This window comes from Seriola aureovittata, chromosome 19 (genome assembly GCF_021018895.1).
Source record: "Seriola aureovittata isolate HTS-2021-v1 ecotype China chromosome 19, ASM2101889v1, whole genome shotgun sequence".
Taxonomy (NCBI): domain Eukaryota; kingdom Metazoa; phylum Chordata; class Actinopteri; order Carangiformes; family Carangidae; genus Seriola; species Seriola aureovittata.
The window spans coordinates 13,255,239-13,272,602 of record NC_079382.1 but is presented as its reverse complement, the minus strand read 5'-3'; the positions used below and the strand labels follow the sequence as shown (position 1 = coordinate 13,272,602).

General features: G+C 42.8%; 1 protein-coding gene across 2 annotated transcripts in view; it reads left to right on the top strand.

Annotated features, from left to right (window-relative positions):
* stxbp5a (syntaxin binding protein 5a (tomosyn)) overlaps positions 1–17,364 on the top strand; it is an 88,641-nt gene that overhangs the window by 2,649 nt on the left and 68,628 nt on the right. For both annotated transcript variants that reach the window (XM_056405216.1, XM_056405217.1), the window contains one exon: positions 411–508. In XM_056405216.1, the coding sequence (XP_056261191.1) occupies positions 411–508 (98 nt within the window). The remainder of the gene's footprint in view (positions 1–410; positions 509–17,364) is intronic.

Sequence of the window (17,364 nt, the reverse complement as noted above, 5' to 3'; positions counted from 1 at the left end):
GTTTATTTTATTTCCAGACTTCTGTGTAATCACGACTTCATGTGGGAGGCAGCAAAATGAGATAAAAAGAGAGAAATGAGAGAGAAGAAATCTCAAAATAGGTTCATAATTATAAAAGGATCCTAAATAGCGAAGCCAAATATCAACCTATCGCCAAGAACAGGGTACCCATGCATAGAAAGAGCATTTGTTCCTCTTTCATTTTCTCTTGTCTGCGCAATGTCAGGCTTTACATTTTTGTTTCGTAACATCTCCCACATCCATCTGGGCCATTTGTTTATCCAAATCTGGGTGTGTGACATCCTCCGACAAAACAACACCCCTGCTGTGAAATGCAGATTGATATTCTGTCTCACACATTTTCTGTTTTGTTTTTTTTTTTTCTTCATCTTTTTCTGCCTCTCTCCCAGACTGTCCGTCATGGCTTCCCCTATCAGCCGTCGTCCATGGCCTTCGACCCCGTGCAGAAGATACTGGCCATCGGCACCCAGAGTGGAGCTCTCAGATTGTATCCTTTTGAGTTGCCATTGAGCTATTATAAGCTGGTGTGGCCTGTGGCAGCTCCTGTGGGTAGCTGCATCCCTGGGAGGCAGCAGCAGGTAAGTGAACAGATGTCTCAGCTGTCATAGTCAGATGCTGATGTAAGCTGGTTGGGTGTCAGTGTATCTGTGGGGTGTGCAGAGGAGTTTTCAGTAGCATTCAAGGGGTTGACAGTCCCCTGGAGCTCTGTATGTGCTTGTGAGCTTCACCATCAAGAATAAAATGTTCAGTTTTTCTTAAACCTTTAAAGTCCACGATACAGATGTTGTCATGTGGTGAGAAAATACTTACCACATATACCACCACCATAGAACAAGAACAAGCTTAACTCCGTATCTCTCGAATTCCGCATTTTAGCTGCTTTTCCTGACATTGCCACTCTGTCGCACAGTTACTCACACATTTAAAATCACGAGAAAAGTCCACATTGAGCCACATATTGTATGTGGTATGTGGTTGCGGTAGCTCGCTCTCAGCTTTCTTGCAATATGAGGACGTTTACATAAGCAGGGACAACAGCTTGCGATGAAATGGCACCGCAGGGAGTCGTATAGCTTCAGAGAACGCCCGCGAGCTCGCCAGTGTCAGGCTGCTTTTACAGGTCCTCCATGTGTTCTCCTGCCTGTCCGACAACCTTTGCCAGCTCATTACGGTGTGATGAAGAGCTGTCCGCCTGGCTGTCCCTCGTTCCCACCTGCTGTCAGCTATGGCTGTGACTCAGTCTTGTTCACCTGCGCTGGAAAGGTGAGGATACAAACAGATTCTCACAGGCAGAGGGGAAGGGGGGGGGTGAGCATAAAATCTACAGAGCCATGTTCACCAGACTTATGAAAAGATGGTGTTGGGCAGTCCATGTACTTTTTTTTTTTTATTAGGTTTTCTTCTTCTTCTTAAAGGCAGGCTGAGAGAGACAGAGGATATAACAGTGCACCACATTTTCTATCGATGGCGAAATGTTCCTGAAGATTTGCAGATTCCACAGAGACCATGCATTTCTTCATCAAAAGCAGAGCAGATTCTGTCAGTGGTACACATGTATTAGTAGATATGAGATGAAATCCCTCCTCTGGTAGAAGTCCTATGTCAGAGCTGATGCAGGAACTGGTGAATAAGCTTAATGGGGCTTATGTCTCGCTGGCTAGTACATTACTCCTTTGAGCTCCAGACTGGGTAAACTCAGTGTAAGAAAAAGCTGTACTCGTGGCATTAAAGAAGCCCATAACCAAACAGCTTAGAGATCAAAATGCGTTCCCCCTCGGCCTATCCTGAGTTTGGGTGAAATGATCTTGTCAGATGTTTCCTGCTGGCTGAGGCTGGTCACTTTGAAATTGAATGAACAGAAGAATCTCTCTTGTGTTTGAGTGATGTGGATCAGATAGAGTCTTATCAGAGTCAGGGGAAGGTGAGTTGGGAGTCATCCATTTATTCTTTGGTGCTGGTTCTCTTCCCCTGTCATTTGCTGTTTCGTCAGCCCTATCTGATGACAATGATACCAGTGTGGCACAAATGAAGGGGGCATAATGGAGATTTCATGATTCATGGTTTTTGCGTTGCCGTAGCTGCTGCAGCTTGCAGGTTTTTGCATGATGTGTTTTGGTTTTGGCAGGTTGCATGTTTTGTGAAAGATATCCTGGGACTCCTGTGCTGATACACATCTTGTCCTGGAGGTCATTATTTTTGCAGTTAGTGGCAACTCGCGGCTATCTGTGTTTGTGGGTATGTGTGCTTGTTTGCCTGGCTGGCCTGCCAGGACATTTGGCTGCACCCTTCTCCCATGGAGGATTACAGGAAGTGGCAGATCAAGGGCCTCAGCCTGGCAGTGTGGCAGAGGAGTGAGAATTACAGCAGGAACAGGAGGTGTGTGTGGATGTGTACATGTACGTGAGTGAATATGTGCGTACGTGGCTGTGTGTGAATCCTCTGAGTAGACGGCTGATCCCTCTAGCCATAAAGCCAGTCATTTCTGTGATCCCCCCAAAACTGTCCCGTGTTTGATGCTCGCCACTGACTCGGGCGATGCCTCCACTGTCCAGCTGGGAAGATGACAATGTCCCTTTGGTGTTGTCTGGAGGAGAGAAAGAAGGGGACGGAGAAAGAGGTTGGCGGGGGAGCCAGCGGACAGGACAGACTGATAGACGTGGGAGAGCAGAGGGAGGGAATAGATAGAAAAGAGTGAGAGAGGCAGGCTATCCCCTGCTTCAAGATCTAATGGCCAAGAATAGAACCCTTATTGATCTGTGTGTGGTAATGCACTGAGACAGATATGCAAGTGTGCGCGCGCACACACACACACACACACACACACACACACACACACACACACACACACACACACACACACACACATACACACGAACTGCTCCCAGTTGTTTTCTCCATATTATCTCAGCAGTAAAAAGAAGTTGTGAGCATTTAGAAAATCAGGTTTCGCTGTGCAAGCAGTCCACGCATATTAGCTATCCACTGGATTTGCAGTGTAATTTAAAAAATAAGCAGAAATGCACTTTTCTAAACTGTGGAATGAAAAAAAGCTGTTTTGGTTTTCAGTGTTTCAGAAGACGTGTTCGTGATAAGAGGAAGGGCTACAAGAAGTCGAGGGAACCTTCCACATTCCTTGTTCTGTATGTCCTTTATTTCTTTAGTTTAACCACGGCAATATAACAACACGTTATATATCAGCTGCAGGTTGTTGACACAGAGTGGTAGTGTCGTAAAGCCAGTGACAACACAGGGCTATTTCAAAACACTTAGCTACATCTGTGTATCAATTATATAATGTAATGATATTAGAAGCCTTCATTGGATGGTGATGTCAACTGAGATCCATCGGCCTCTAGATGAAAAATTTAATCAACCCCAGCACAGCCTAATCTGTGGGGAAACACTTTCTCCTGTATAAAAGCTGCACATTTAAAATGTAAATATTGTACATCCTGTCACATACTTGTGAATTAAATTATAGATTTATTATATTTCTGTATGTATGTGGCAAGAAATGTATTCTAATGCAGCAGGAAGTGATCAGTAACCTCTAGTGCTATGGAACATCAGTAGTTTTTGAGTACCAACCAAAACGCCTCTATAGAACTGAGTGTCAAAGACTGTGAAAGCTCTTTCCTGGCCTGTATTTTATTTGGACAAAGTTGTTTGCTGCTTGTGTTAAACAACACATACTGTGTGGCATATGTTGTTAAAATAAGGAAGATGTTTATATTTATCACATAACAGCAAGAAACCGTATGTTATTGGCACTGGTTTTTAAACCACCAGCAATAACCACCAAGCTACTGGTTCAGTTTGTGCGTTAAAGGCAAGTATATGTAAATTAATGAAATTGATTTTTTAGAGCGCTAACATACATGACGCTCGGGGTGTTTTTAGACGATTTTGGCAGCTAACCATTATTGAACCATAGGCATTTGTATGTGTGTATATTGTGTGTGTGTGTATTTCCTGGGTGTTCAGCAGCAGCGTGTGGGTAACAATGAGGCGGCTCACCTCTCTTTACTGGTGGTGGCCACGAGAGATGGCAGCACTATAACTCAGAGACTCCCTGTGAGCCAGCAAGACGCAGATCAATAGATCAAATTGTCACTCCATGCTCTGCCAGATTATCTCATCGGCAGGCGCAGGACATCATAGGACTCACACACACTGATGGGGGCACACACACACACACACACACACACACACACACACACACGCACACACACACATGCACACAGCGTTATTAATTCAGGGTAGACATTTGTATGTGGCAGAGGTAAAACACATTTGTGCATTCATGCTTATGCACACATACACACACACACACACACACACACACACACACACAAGCATTTGATGGTAGATGACTTATACAAATGTTAGTGGTTGTGCACACACAAATACTGTATGTGTACTGACATACTGTACACAGACTGGCAAACGTTTGCTCATGCAAGCGGACACTGGTGCATACATGTTTGCAGAGTCAAGTTTGACCACACACACACACACACACACACACACACACACACACACACACACACACACACACAGGCGTTGCAGTAACTGCTGTGACTGGCAGTAGCCCTGTGCAGCTTTTCATAGCACAAACATATACATAAACATATCTTCATCATTAATCTTCCTTCTGATTCACTCAGTAACTGCGCCACCCTTCAAGCTTTGTCTACAGTCAGAGGAGAAGCTTACTGAGCCATGACTTCTTGGACTGGATCATTGAATGGGAATTGTTGCAATAGAAATTGTAGCTCAGCGGTAGATGTTGCAGTTTTACCGGCATAGAACGTACAAGTGAAGGTGTAGTAAAGGTAAAGTGGTAGCTTAAAATCTCTAGAGAGCTTCACAGAGCGTTTGCGTGCATGTTACTTTTTATAAACAAAGTGAATTCCACTGAAATTCCTGAAGGATTCTAACGTGATTTAAGCTTTTGTTTCACAGAGAAATTGTAGAAATGTAGTAGTAGTAGTACAGTGCAGCACACTGACTGTATGTAATTTATATGTCTGTGGTGATGGTAACAGATTTTGATTGTAATGGCTCTTTTTTTTTTTTACAATGTCTTCAGTATCTTCAGAGACAGATGAATAGAATATGGTGAAAAAGTGTTTGCATCGAGCTCTCTTTCCAGGGAGTGTGAGAGCTTACAGATTTTGTTTTTTCATTTATTTTTCTGTTTGTTTTGTTGCGTCTTTATTCTCTTTTTTTGCTCTCCTCCTCAGCGAGGCTGCCAGTAGCACGCTAACTCCTTCTAGATGGCACTCTATAGTGCAGATCAGGCCTGGGGTTGTGTGTTTATGTCTGCGTTCAGTTATGCAATGTGCCAAGACGAGGCTGACTGAGACGGCAACAGTCTCATCAAAGGAGTTAAGCTGCTGCCGCCACCGCTGTGTTGTGTACCGCATTTGTGTGGATGATTTAAACGTGCACATGTGTGACCAATACATGCACCTGTCTTCATTTATGTGTCTGTGTTCTCCTGTAGTGATATCGAGGAAAATTCACTCCTTTGTCAGTGGCTAGAATGTTAGCTAGCAGTAGCATATGAGGGATGATGGGTTGGGAAAGAGGAGAGGTATCACACAAAATCAAGAGGGATGAGAATTTCAGCCCAGTTGACCTCATTTTACTTTTCACACAAGTGGGACAAGGATTGTTGAAGAGAAAGAAGGGAGAATGGCTTGAAATGAAGTCATCTTACTGCATCTGATATGAGACTTAAATGGTGCGTGTGTGTGTGTATGTGTGTGTGTGTGTGTGTGTGTGTGTGTGTGTGTGTGTGTGTGTGTATGTGTGTATAAAGAGCTGCTGGTACGGTTGGAATTAGAGTCAGCTTGTGTCTACCAGATGGTATTTTTAAAAAATGGTTAAAACTAGAGTCCATGGTGAGGCTACCAGAGAGCCGCTGAGATGTGGCTTTCATGTCAGTTCAGTTCACATCAGCTTTACACCATTACTAGAACAAAGGACGTGTGCGTGACTGTGTGTTTGTGCGCATGTACCTGTGCGCTGTACAGAAGTACTCTTAATCAAAGACCTCTTGTGTACCAGGTTTCATCTTTCATGCTCCCCAAAAGCACTCAACATCCTCTGTTCTATCGGTTCTTAGAAATGGAAAACAAATTTTGCTGCATCAGTACCACAACAATGTAGTCATTGCTTCTCTCTGTCCAATATCCTGATAATGTGTCCTGCGTAAGTCCTTTAGCCTTGAGAAATGCCAAAAGGGATCAAGGTTTAGGATGATTAAAGCTGTGCTGCCATGTTGCTTCCCTTCAGTAATTTAGTTTACATTTAACTCCAGCTTTTGCTCCTCTTGCTCCCTGTCCCTTATCTCTGCTGGCTCCTGTCCTGCCAGAAATGGTAGTCCCGCACGTGTTTAGTCTGGATGTTCAAGTGCAAGATATGACTTTGAAGCCTAGTTATGTTTTACCAATTCACTAATGGAAAAGTGCACATGCACAAAAAAAAAAAATCATTCAAGCACAAACACATTCGGCCTTTTTTCCTCCGGTGACTCATCACAATTCAGGAAGCAGTGTGATATTTTTGTTCACTTGAAAGCAATGTTATTGGATGACAAGAAATCTTGATGACCTGGAGAAAGGTTAACAGCTAGGGCTGCTGTTAGGGAGGAATACTAAATAATTGTCGTCTGGAACTGTGTGTGTTTTTGACCTTATCGTCAAGGCTTTTTTTGAATTAAAATTTTGAGCACAGATACACACAGCATTCACTGGAGTTTGATACAGCAGGAAAGACTTCATGTTTAAAAATTACGGTGCTGTTTGATTTTTCCTATATTCGTCATCAGCCTATAGACCAATATAATGGAAAGCAAGCTGTATAGTAGTGCGTGTGTGATACGCAGCAGCAATGCCTGAGAGGTCACCAACCTGTGCACTAATTATTCCCAACAGACGGCAGGCAACGCTTGAGTGGCTCATCGTAAATACACAGTGTCATGTGTGCTGGAGAGAATAAATGGGTTCAGATTTGCACACATACACTCAGAGGGCGTACAAACTGCACTGGCTGACGGTTGGCTCTATTCTGACTGTTTGTGGACGAGTGAAGCTACAGTGTTTTGATCAGGCAAATTGTGTTTTGTTTGCTGCTCTGGCTTTGCTTGTCATAATGTTTTTAAGCTCTAATTAGATGGCATCAATTGAAAGTAAACACAAAATAACTAAAATTACTTTCATAGTTGACATGAGACTTGATGAGGGATGCTGCAGTTCTTTAGGCATCATTTTACAGACGTGTAATCCTTTCAGTTAGAAGTTGCTGTGAGGCTTTGAATAGTGGTAATTAACTTGGCGGTGGAAGTGAGGAAGCATGCACATCGGAGCTGCTCGTGACAGCTGATGGTGCACACAAGAAACTTCAGCTGTGAGGGGTGGACGAACTTAGCCGGGTTTCCATGGTGACACCATGGGAAATGTCTCAAGAGGGATGTTCACAATCAGTTCCTCCTACTATATTAAAAAAGATATCCAGATTACTACAATTTGGATCTTATTTTCAAAGTTTCCGCTATCATTACCCTTCGTAATAATAACACTATTCTCACCAAGTTAATTAATGAACGAGTCAATCAGACAGGCTGTAGGCAAACCCTTATATTAGTCAAAGAGAGAGATAGAAGAGATAATGAAGGTGAAACAGTAAAACGATTACACACACTGGTTCACTTGGTCCTGTTTCATATTTGACCTGCCATATTTACCAAGTCTGATAATCAGATTGAGCGCACAGTTTTCCTGTACAATGAGGGATTAATAACAAAATTACAGGTATGTTCACTCTGTTTGTGTAGATAATCTGATTTAAAGGAGGTATTTTCAAATTTTTCCTAGCCTAGCAACCTAGCAACCCTCTTCTTCTAATGAAAATAGCATGCTAACAGGCTAGCCGTGGTCCAGCCAGACTGCGTCGTTACTTTGCAATACTAAGTCACTGTAGCATCAAGTTTGTCCTGAAGAAGTAGGGCTATTCAGAGGGTGCATTATAACCTCTTCTCTTGTAAGTGCATGGCTGAGACTATTGCCAAGACTTGTAAGTAAACAACAGTTAATGCAAACATTGGCTATGTAGAAATAGCAAAACTTACAAATAGGTCCTTTAAACTAATGACATGTTTACATCCTGTCTGATCATCTTCTTTGTAACGATGTTCCCTTGATTCCAGATTTTAGCAACCTCGATAAGTACAGTGATCATAACAAATACTGTACAACAATGACCTATGAAAATAATACCTGATGTGATTTATGACAGGGTTTCACTTCAAACAACTGCTCTTTCAGCATTGCTGGGGCCACTTGTAAGGACCATGTTCCTACTATATTGATTTGCACTTATATTAGTCATGGTCAATATGCTCCTCTACTGTAACGGTACTCTCATGGCCAAAGGGTTAGACCACTGTCCAGTCCCCATACCACAGAGGTCCCTCATCATCAAGAGTCAAGTTTCCAAAGTAATGAGCCTGTGCACTCTATTGGATTTGTTTGGTGTCATTGTGCAGTGTCTGATTCAGGAGTTATGGTATGTGTGTATAGCATCTGGTAACACTATGCCTCCTATTGATTACAAATTGTGGTTCATTTGTAAGTCTAAGGCTTTAATTATCATGACACTTTCTTAAACTCCCTGAAGATTAAATGTACCTCTCTGAGGATTTTACCGGCAATTTCTATAAAACCGTCAAAACTAAAACAAATGATAAAGTTGCCCTTTGTCTATAAATAGGGTTTGAGCAGTTGTTGAGCAGATCACTAACTACAAGTTGCTGTTACTTGCCCCGAGCAGATTGTGGTGTGTACTGATAGCTCTTGCCTGTCCAGTGATATGAATATCATTTCCTCACACGTGCTGTAAATCTAGTGTCTCAGTGAAATGTCACCGTCATGTAACAAATCATACATGACAGTGACAGGGAACTAGCTGTATGGGATCAATTCAAATGCATTTTTGAGGTTGAATGAGAATGTGATGCCTTTCAAGTACACACAGTGTGTGCTCGGTATTGTTGAGAAGAGACATCTGGTCTGTAAGCATGAGTTCGTCCACAGGTCTAGGAGTGAAGCTGTCTATGTATCCTGCTGTCCAGGAAAAGAACTGAAATACAAAGCTGTTACATATTTTTGTGTAAGAAAATGTCATAACTGAATAACTGTTTTTGTTTATTCTCAAGGTGACCTGACTGAATCAAAGGCTGCTCCTTGACCGAATGAAAATACTGCATTTCATTGAGCTAAAAATAAGCTAACAAAGAAAGAGCGTCTTTTCAGGTGCTTGTCTGAATGCAGCATTTGTGTCAACGCCATGATGACACTTGGTGTTTTTGCTTGACAATGTTGTTGAGGTGTGGAAGTGTGGCTGTCAGGTTGGCACTGTCCCTGTGGTGCTTGTAAGGGGACTGGCTTACAGAATGCTGTGAACCGCAAAGATTTTGTCATCTCGCTTTTCTCCCTGCCCTTCATGTGACCTCTAGGTCTCCACAGGGCTACGCCACTGAAATGACTGTGAAGTATTCCTCCCTCTTCTCTTACCTCATCTCCTGTTGTACAGCATGCTGCTTTTTTTTCTCTCTTATCTCTTTTGTATAATTCACGTTGCCAGGGATATAATTGTTTAGCTCTTTTAGAGTTGCAGGATTTTTCTAATGGGATTTACTGATTTTTTTTTTGTGCTCTCTGTCCCCCTGCTGATTCTCTGCAGCTCATTATTTTTGTCTAGCTACTGTAGGTAATCTTCCGCTCTGTCTCCGGGGGCTCTGCTCCCTCCCTATTTGAATGTTTCATATGTTTCCTTATCATTTGCTTTTGTAACCCTTCCTCTCCCAAGTGCCATAAACAAACACACATAGGTTTATGTGGCAAGAGGTTATGTGTATTTAATGTTCACTACTTGCACTGAAGTATAATTAATTAGCAAACATTTCTGTCTTATCTCCCATGTAACATGTAGGGGATATTAATATGAACCTCACATGATAAAGAATTACAGAGCTTTTGGTTTTTAGATCACACATTAATGCAGCGAGGCGTGCCCGTATCTAATCAGATCATCTACGCTATACGTGTAGGGGTACTTGTACTATAACTATTGGGATGTTCTATCATGATGATGTGGTGTCTGGCACGCTGTGTACCAAACGTGGTCAGGCATAAAACAGGTTAAAGGTTTGATCGCTCTCCATACTCCGCACTGTAAGCATAAACATTCCAGCAGTGACTGCGTGTCCACATACATATTAGCTGAGGAGTTAAAGAGCAAAGAAACCACAAATCCTTTTGAAATCCTGATTACAGGTGAATCATGGATTATTGCCATGTCATTTAATCATCCTCTGTGCTTTAGAGTGACATCACCTGGCAGTGAAGGCAAGCCAGTATTTTAAGTCCACCTCTGTGCCTGTGCTGGCCTCTGGTTGAATACCCAACTCTCTGGCGACGTAGCAAGACGAGAGGTGAGAGGCTTTACTTACTGTTTCAACCTTCAATCAACATCTCTGTTGGAATAAATAAAATGCCTTGGACTCAACATCGTCAGACAAGGTCACAATATGCAAGTCATAACCAGCATAATTAGGGGCTTCATATAATATTTATTTATTATCTCTATGTATTAATCTTTTGATTTGTTGCTAATTCATTAAAATATTGAGAAATGAGAAACAATTTCTCAGAACTGGATATTCAGTTTACAGTAATGTAGATTAAAAAAAACAGCAAATCCTCACATTTTAGATCCTGAAAACCAGCAAATATCTGGCCTGTGTCCATGATAAATGGCTTGAAGGGATTAATCGATTATCAAAATTGTTATTGCTCCATTTTAAATGTATTCGCTAATGGATTAATTGACTAATTGTTTCTGCACTTATTAGTGAAAGAGCTCCTTTGTCTGCCAGTTGGCACCCTTGCTTTAGAGCTGCCCCATCAGGCACTCCAGTTTATTCTGCTCCTCAGGATTTCCAGTGCTGTTTGATGTGATACTTGATGCTCCTTGATATCGTGTGTGTGAGGTATACACTTGCATACTTGGGAAGGATAGGATCGTGCCATTGCAACAAGCCCCTTTTTGTCTGAGCTACTGTGTGTTTGTAATAGAAAAGATGTGTTAAGAGCCAGAAAATGTTCTGGTTTGAAAGGTGCGCAGGCGACAAACCGTGAGCACCTAATGGCCATGGGCTGTGTAAATGGTTGGTTATGACCTTACTAAAATCTAGACACTCGGTCTCTGTCTGACACGCACACACATACATAGACACTCACACACAGCTCAGAACGCACAGTCACACACACAGAGGAGGAAAGACAGAGAGGTTCCCAAGGTACCAGACCTTGAGGAATTGCCTGTCACTGCGTTTGTGTGTGTGCTGAGATGTGGGTGTGTGCGTGTGCCAAGGCTCTTGCAGACAGAGACAGAGCTGTATGTGACTTCAGCTGCATACATACAGTAGCTGTGTGCCCTTTCCTGTAGTTCTACATTTACATGTAATAGTCTCAGAAAGGCCTTCACATCCAACAAAATGTGCATCCAGGTGAACCATCTGCTATAGCAGACATACACACGCACATTAGTCTATTGTTTCATTGCTTTAAAGCGTAAGTCCTAGACATAGTATTATACGATTTGAGTCTGACTGTTCTATTTCATGCTTTTTTTACCTTCTTTGCTAAAGGCTAATTTCTACATACTCAACTAAACCAACTCCAGCTGGAGAATATTAGTGTCTGCTGTAGCTAACAAGCCTAAACTGCCAGTGAGGCCATGTGGGTAATGTTGCTCATAGGCATATTATGGAATACATACTATAACTAGATATTTCACTTGCTGCTGTTTCAACTGCACTATATCCCCTCAAGCAGAGAGAAAGTCCTGCCCTGCTTTCAGCACATACTCCTTGTTGCAGACTTAACATTAGCTCGTGTTTGTATGGCAGCCCAACAAAGCGCTTATGACATTTACCTGAAGATAATATTTGGCACAGTCATTTGTTCAACTCATGACTATGCATTCCCAACAAAAATATTTCTCACCAAGGTGGAAATACCTCTGAAACAGCAGTAGTCAAATGCTGCCCTTCAACCTATCCCTGCCCACTACATACATTTGAAAATGCACCAAAGCGAGGTTGGGGAGTGGGGCATGTTGGGAGTTGTGGTTCTATGCTGGGTCACATCAATTGGACTACCATATTGCTTGCTAACGATATGGCAAGCCAAATCTTTCAAACACTTTTAACCCATTTAAGTCAAACTAGAAAACAAGCTAGAAACCTTTGGTATGATGTCATCGGACTGGGTGGAGTCAAACCAGGTGGAGGGCAGTTAGAGTTAATCTCATTTATACTTTTGGTAGAATTCTCAATGTCTTTTATGAATGTTTGCCATATTAATCTAAAGGAGATAATATGTTAGCGTTGTTTTTAAAATGTGTTTCCTCTGCCCTGTAACAGCCGCAAAATCTATTACTGCAGGTTTAAGCAATGTAAATTTCACTTGCACTTGTTTTACGTGCCAGTAAACAAACTGGTACGTCATGATGGTTGGAGTAGGTCCAGCCACAGTGCTTGCTGAGGACGAAGTGTGTGTGTTTGTGTGTGTGCTGAGCTGAACCCACAAATGGTCATTTTCGGTATTAATACAGCTGAACTCAGTTTGATCACAGCCTCGCTCTGGGATCTGCCATTTATTTTGTCTCCGTTGACTGATGGCCTGTCATAGGCCCGCAGTGTTTCTGTTCCTCCTCCTCTTCCTGACAGTAGCATCACAAACAAATGTTGGAAATTTTCTTCAGCTCGAGAGAGAGAGAGAGGGCTCTGAAGATTCGCTCTGTGACTTAAGCCTCACTGCTGCCAACCTAAATAGAAGGCATTTTTGTAATGGACTGTACTTGAGTAAAGCCATTTTCCTAGACCAACTTTAGCTGACTGAGGCTGTGATTCTGCCCAGGACTTGGCACAGCCTTCGCCTGTTAACAAGAGCTACGCAAATCTTGACGTCTTCCTCCGCCCTGCTGGTAGCTGCGATGATATTTACCCTGCTGTTGCTCCTCTGTAGGCTGCCCTTCAATATGCCGTCATGCTGAGTGCCTGTAGGGAAGACACACACATGTGTCGCATGACGTGATGACTCAGGCCTTAATGCCCTACCACATGGCTGTCATGCATGCAGCCCTTCCCCCCTCCTCAGCTCTCAGCCTGTTGGTGTGTACAATATACTGTAGGCTTATATTTAAGTGAGGTTGAGGCTGTTTATGTCCAGCATGTGTGTGTGTGTGTGTGTGTGTGTGTGTCTGTGTGTGTGGTAGTGGGGCTGTTTGTGCTTTTCCGTCTGATTGAAGCTGAATATGGATTATGTTGTAATGTGAAATGTGGGGACGGTGGGGGAGGGGCAAAAGGGTTGAGACAGACATCTTGAGACTTGAGGGGACGTATGGAGAGGAGGGAGGTCGGGGGAGAAAAAGACGGGAGTTACACTTATGTTTGTCCGGGGACAAGGCACTACAGTACATTGTGTCTGTTTGCTTTAGCATCATCCAGAGTGGGAGTCTGCAGACTCGGCAGGAGGGATCTATGCTGTGATTTTTTTTTTTTTTTTTTTACCACACCAGAGATTTCTAGAGGAGCATCAACATGGTGCAAAGCTGTAAAGATACAAATACCTAAAAGCGCTGCTGATGTGTCCTTGGTTTGTCATTCAGTGCAGCAAAACCAGGCCTGAATCCCTGCAGCTACAGGAGGCCGGAGGAAAAGCAACAGGAAGAGTGGAGGGATAAAATCACTGCAGACTGACGAACTTGCGTCTAAGTTTAGAAAAGTGAAGAGGAGGCAGAGAAATTAGAAGGAGATAAAATGTACCGTGGGAGTGTCTGCATATGGAGTTGAGCCAGAGTGGTCGCAGCCATTCAGCTCTGTGACTCAGAGCCCTGATGTTGTGTGGGTGGGGTTTGCAGAGATTTGAAGGGCAACAATTGGCTCCTGACCCAACTGTAATCAGACAGCTGTCCAAGCAGAAGCCACCTCATGTTGTGTTTTTTTGCCCCACTGTATAAGCACAAAGAAGTGTCAGAGCCGTAGGAGGTGGGAGACGCCCACCATTTCTCACCCAGCGCACAGAGCACTGCAGAACCCTCCCTGTCTCCACCAAACCGTCTACAGAGCATCCTTTCTTTCTGCATTTTGCTTCTTTGATTCATAACAAGGACAGCGTGTGAAGGAAAGGACAACCTTGCAGCTTGTGCATCGCTGCTTTCATTTCAGTGATGAAGCAGCTAATTTGTTTGATAAGCCAGAAGCCCTTGCCATCTCGCAGACTCCAGCGGGAGTGAATGATGAACAGGCAGTGCGAGAGGTCTCAGCTAGCCGCGCCACTAGGCCCCCATTAAGCCTCGATTGGGGTCTATTGGCCTGATTTCTCTTCCTGTCTGGTGCTTGGCAACGCTTTTGCTTTCACATTAGATGCGGGTGTCGATGATTGCTGATAACATGATGAAGGAGGACAACGGTGAGCGCATTAACCCTGGCTGGCACTGCTGCAGACCTGACAATATTAGCAACCAGAGAGATAACACATGCTGTTAACCCTTTCTCTGACTCTGAAGTCACAGACGATGAAGAAAGGACTGTCTTTAATTGCAATTGGCTAGTGTATACTTAACCGTAATAGTGTTTTGATATTGTCTAATATCAAAATGACATTGTGGGAGCGATTTCACGATGCATCTTGCTCTCTGTAGGCAGTTCTCAGTGCACCGATCAGCAGCTGGCCCTGGTGTTCAATTTTAGAAACTGTTGCTGCAGTGCCATGCATTTTTAATGGCTGAGGCCATTGTAGCAGGCTGTGTTCTGCGTGTGTGTGTGCATTTACTGTATGTGCGTTTTTGTGTGCGCACACATGTCTGTCTGTTCTTTGGGAGTGTTCATGCGTGTTTGTATATATGAGGTAGCTTGAGTCCCACTTTGTAGAGAGGCGCCAGGTAAGAAGCACTTGTGCTCAGTTGTCCACGTATGTGTGTGTCTGCGTGTCTGTGAGCCTCTGTCAGCATATGTACGTGAGCGTCTGTTTCCATTTGTGTTCGTACATCGTCTTGTTTACTATCAGTGATTCGGACACTAATGTGATGTGACAGTTTTGGGCCTCAAACACACACTGAATAATTTTGAATAAAACCTGTGGGGCTCAGATTCCCAGAGGTCTCTCTATTAATGCTTCCATGGCTCCTTTGCAACTCTGCAAAATTAATTAGATGATTTGCCAAAGCAAAAAAAAACAAAAAACTGGCAAAATAGTATGGAAAACAAAGCACATGTAACCAAACATTTTACAAGATGATAGACCCGGTGTTCATATTTTGTGGGTTTTGTAGGGAGAAATATCTTCCACCTTGGTGCTGTTGGACATTTGTTGATTCTGCTGCTGAAATCCTTTTTTTCTACTAAATATATTATCATAACTGCATACCAATAAGCTGAGAGGACTCCAGAAACATGATACTAGATGCCCCATGATCTTAAAGTAAAGAACAGGCAGAAAAATATGTATTGCAGCTTTAATTAATCCAGGCTAATATACTGTTAGCCAGTATACAGTATGATCTTTTAATCCTTATCTAACTTTGTTCTTTGACTGCTGAGGGCAAATAGATTAGTTGAACTTGAAAGTAGTAATCTTGGATAAATGTGTGCTCCCATTTTGAAATACAGTATGGCTGGAGAGTTGAAGTCCTGATCAACTGTCATAAGACTGGCTTCTTTTCCCCCACATATGATTGGTTGTCTTGGCCTAAAAACCATTGCATGCTTGACTGCAGCGTGGTAAGAGGTAATAATATAAGACCAAGAGCCGAGAGAACCAAGAGTGTCTTATCTGGAGGCATATTAACTATATGATGCAACTGTGCAGAGAATGAGAGATGCTGAAACGTAGCAGAAAACTGAACATAAATGACATGCATCCATAAGCTCTATAAACCTGCCTCAGTAACCAAGTTTGGGTCTCAACTCAATGTGGATTTCACTTGCCAACAAATAAATCTGAACTAAATAACTGTAACATAGCATTTATAAAATAGACTAATATCGACTAAACCTTTTGACAGTCGACCAAAAAATACATCGAAATATAGGCAGTTTGTGAATGATGCCAGGACATATTTCAGCAGCTCTGCAATAGATGCATCCTGATTTGAAATGTTCTTCTTTGTTGAGACTATTAGTTCAGTTGCTCATGTTTTGACACTTTACAAAAACATTTGACTTTACTCGTCCTTTCTGCTCTGTCTTAGAACGGAGATGGAGATATAAAACTGCTCCTACGTAAATCTCTTCAGCCCTACTGGGGAGTTGTTGGATTGATAATGCCTGCAAAGAGAATACAAAACTGATAGATGCTGCAAATAAATCTGTATACACACAAACTCAGGTGCACACACACTCACACTGTTTTCCTGTTTCAAAGAACAGTACCAGTGAGGTGCCAACACACAGGAATTGTTTTATTGCAAGTCATGTATTTCCACAAACAGCTCCAACTGCAGTGTAGTTACAGCCCATGTTTGTGTGCACGCATGCACGTGTTTGCTGAATATCAGCCGTCATGGTCGGGTTACCTAGCAGACATCCTGGAAGAGCAATGGAATAAAAGGGAGGAGGAAGTAAGAAGAGAGAGATCAGACAGAGAGGCGATAGAGATAAAAATGACAGAGATGGTATGAGCGAGAGAGGCGGAGAGGCGACAGAGGGGATTAGCAGCAGAGCGAGGAAGACACTCTTTCTTCTTCGTGCTCTCACTCCTTTGCACTTTTTTCTTGTCCTACACACACTACAGGCACTTTGCCTGACACACAGTGATGAAACAAAATACATCCTGGCCTGTGTGCTTTCCACACTGCACGACACATGCCTATAAGCACACAAATACATACAGACACACACACACACACACACACACACACACACACACACACACACACACAAACACAAACACAAACACAAACACACACAAACACACATACACTCAATCACAAACAGGGACAATCCTCTTGACTTATGTAATGCCTTTGTTGCACTATGCACTCACTATATCCCCCTCCCCCTGAAGGCCTGTATATGGTGTGTGATGTGATTATGAGTGTGTCTGTCTCTTCTCCATCCTCTCTCTCTTCTTTCTTAACCTGCCTGTTATAATCCCTGGCACTACAGAAATAAGGTAATGCATGACAAACATGCACTCTGGTATTTTTGCGCTTTTATTTATTAATTTTTTTTAGATATTGCACAGATGGATGTGTGAGTCATCAACA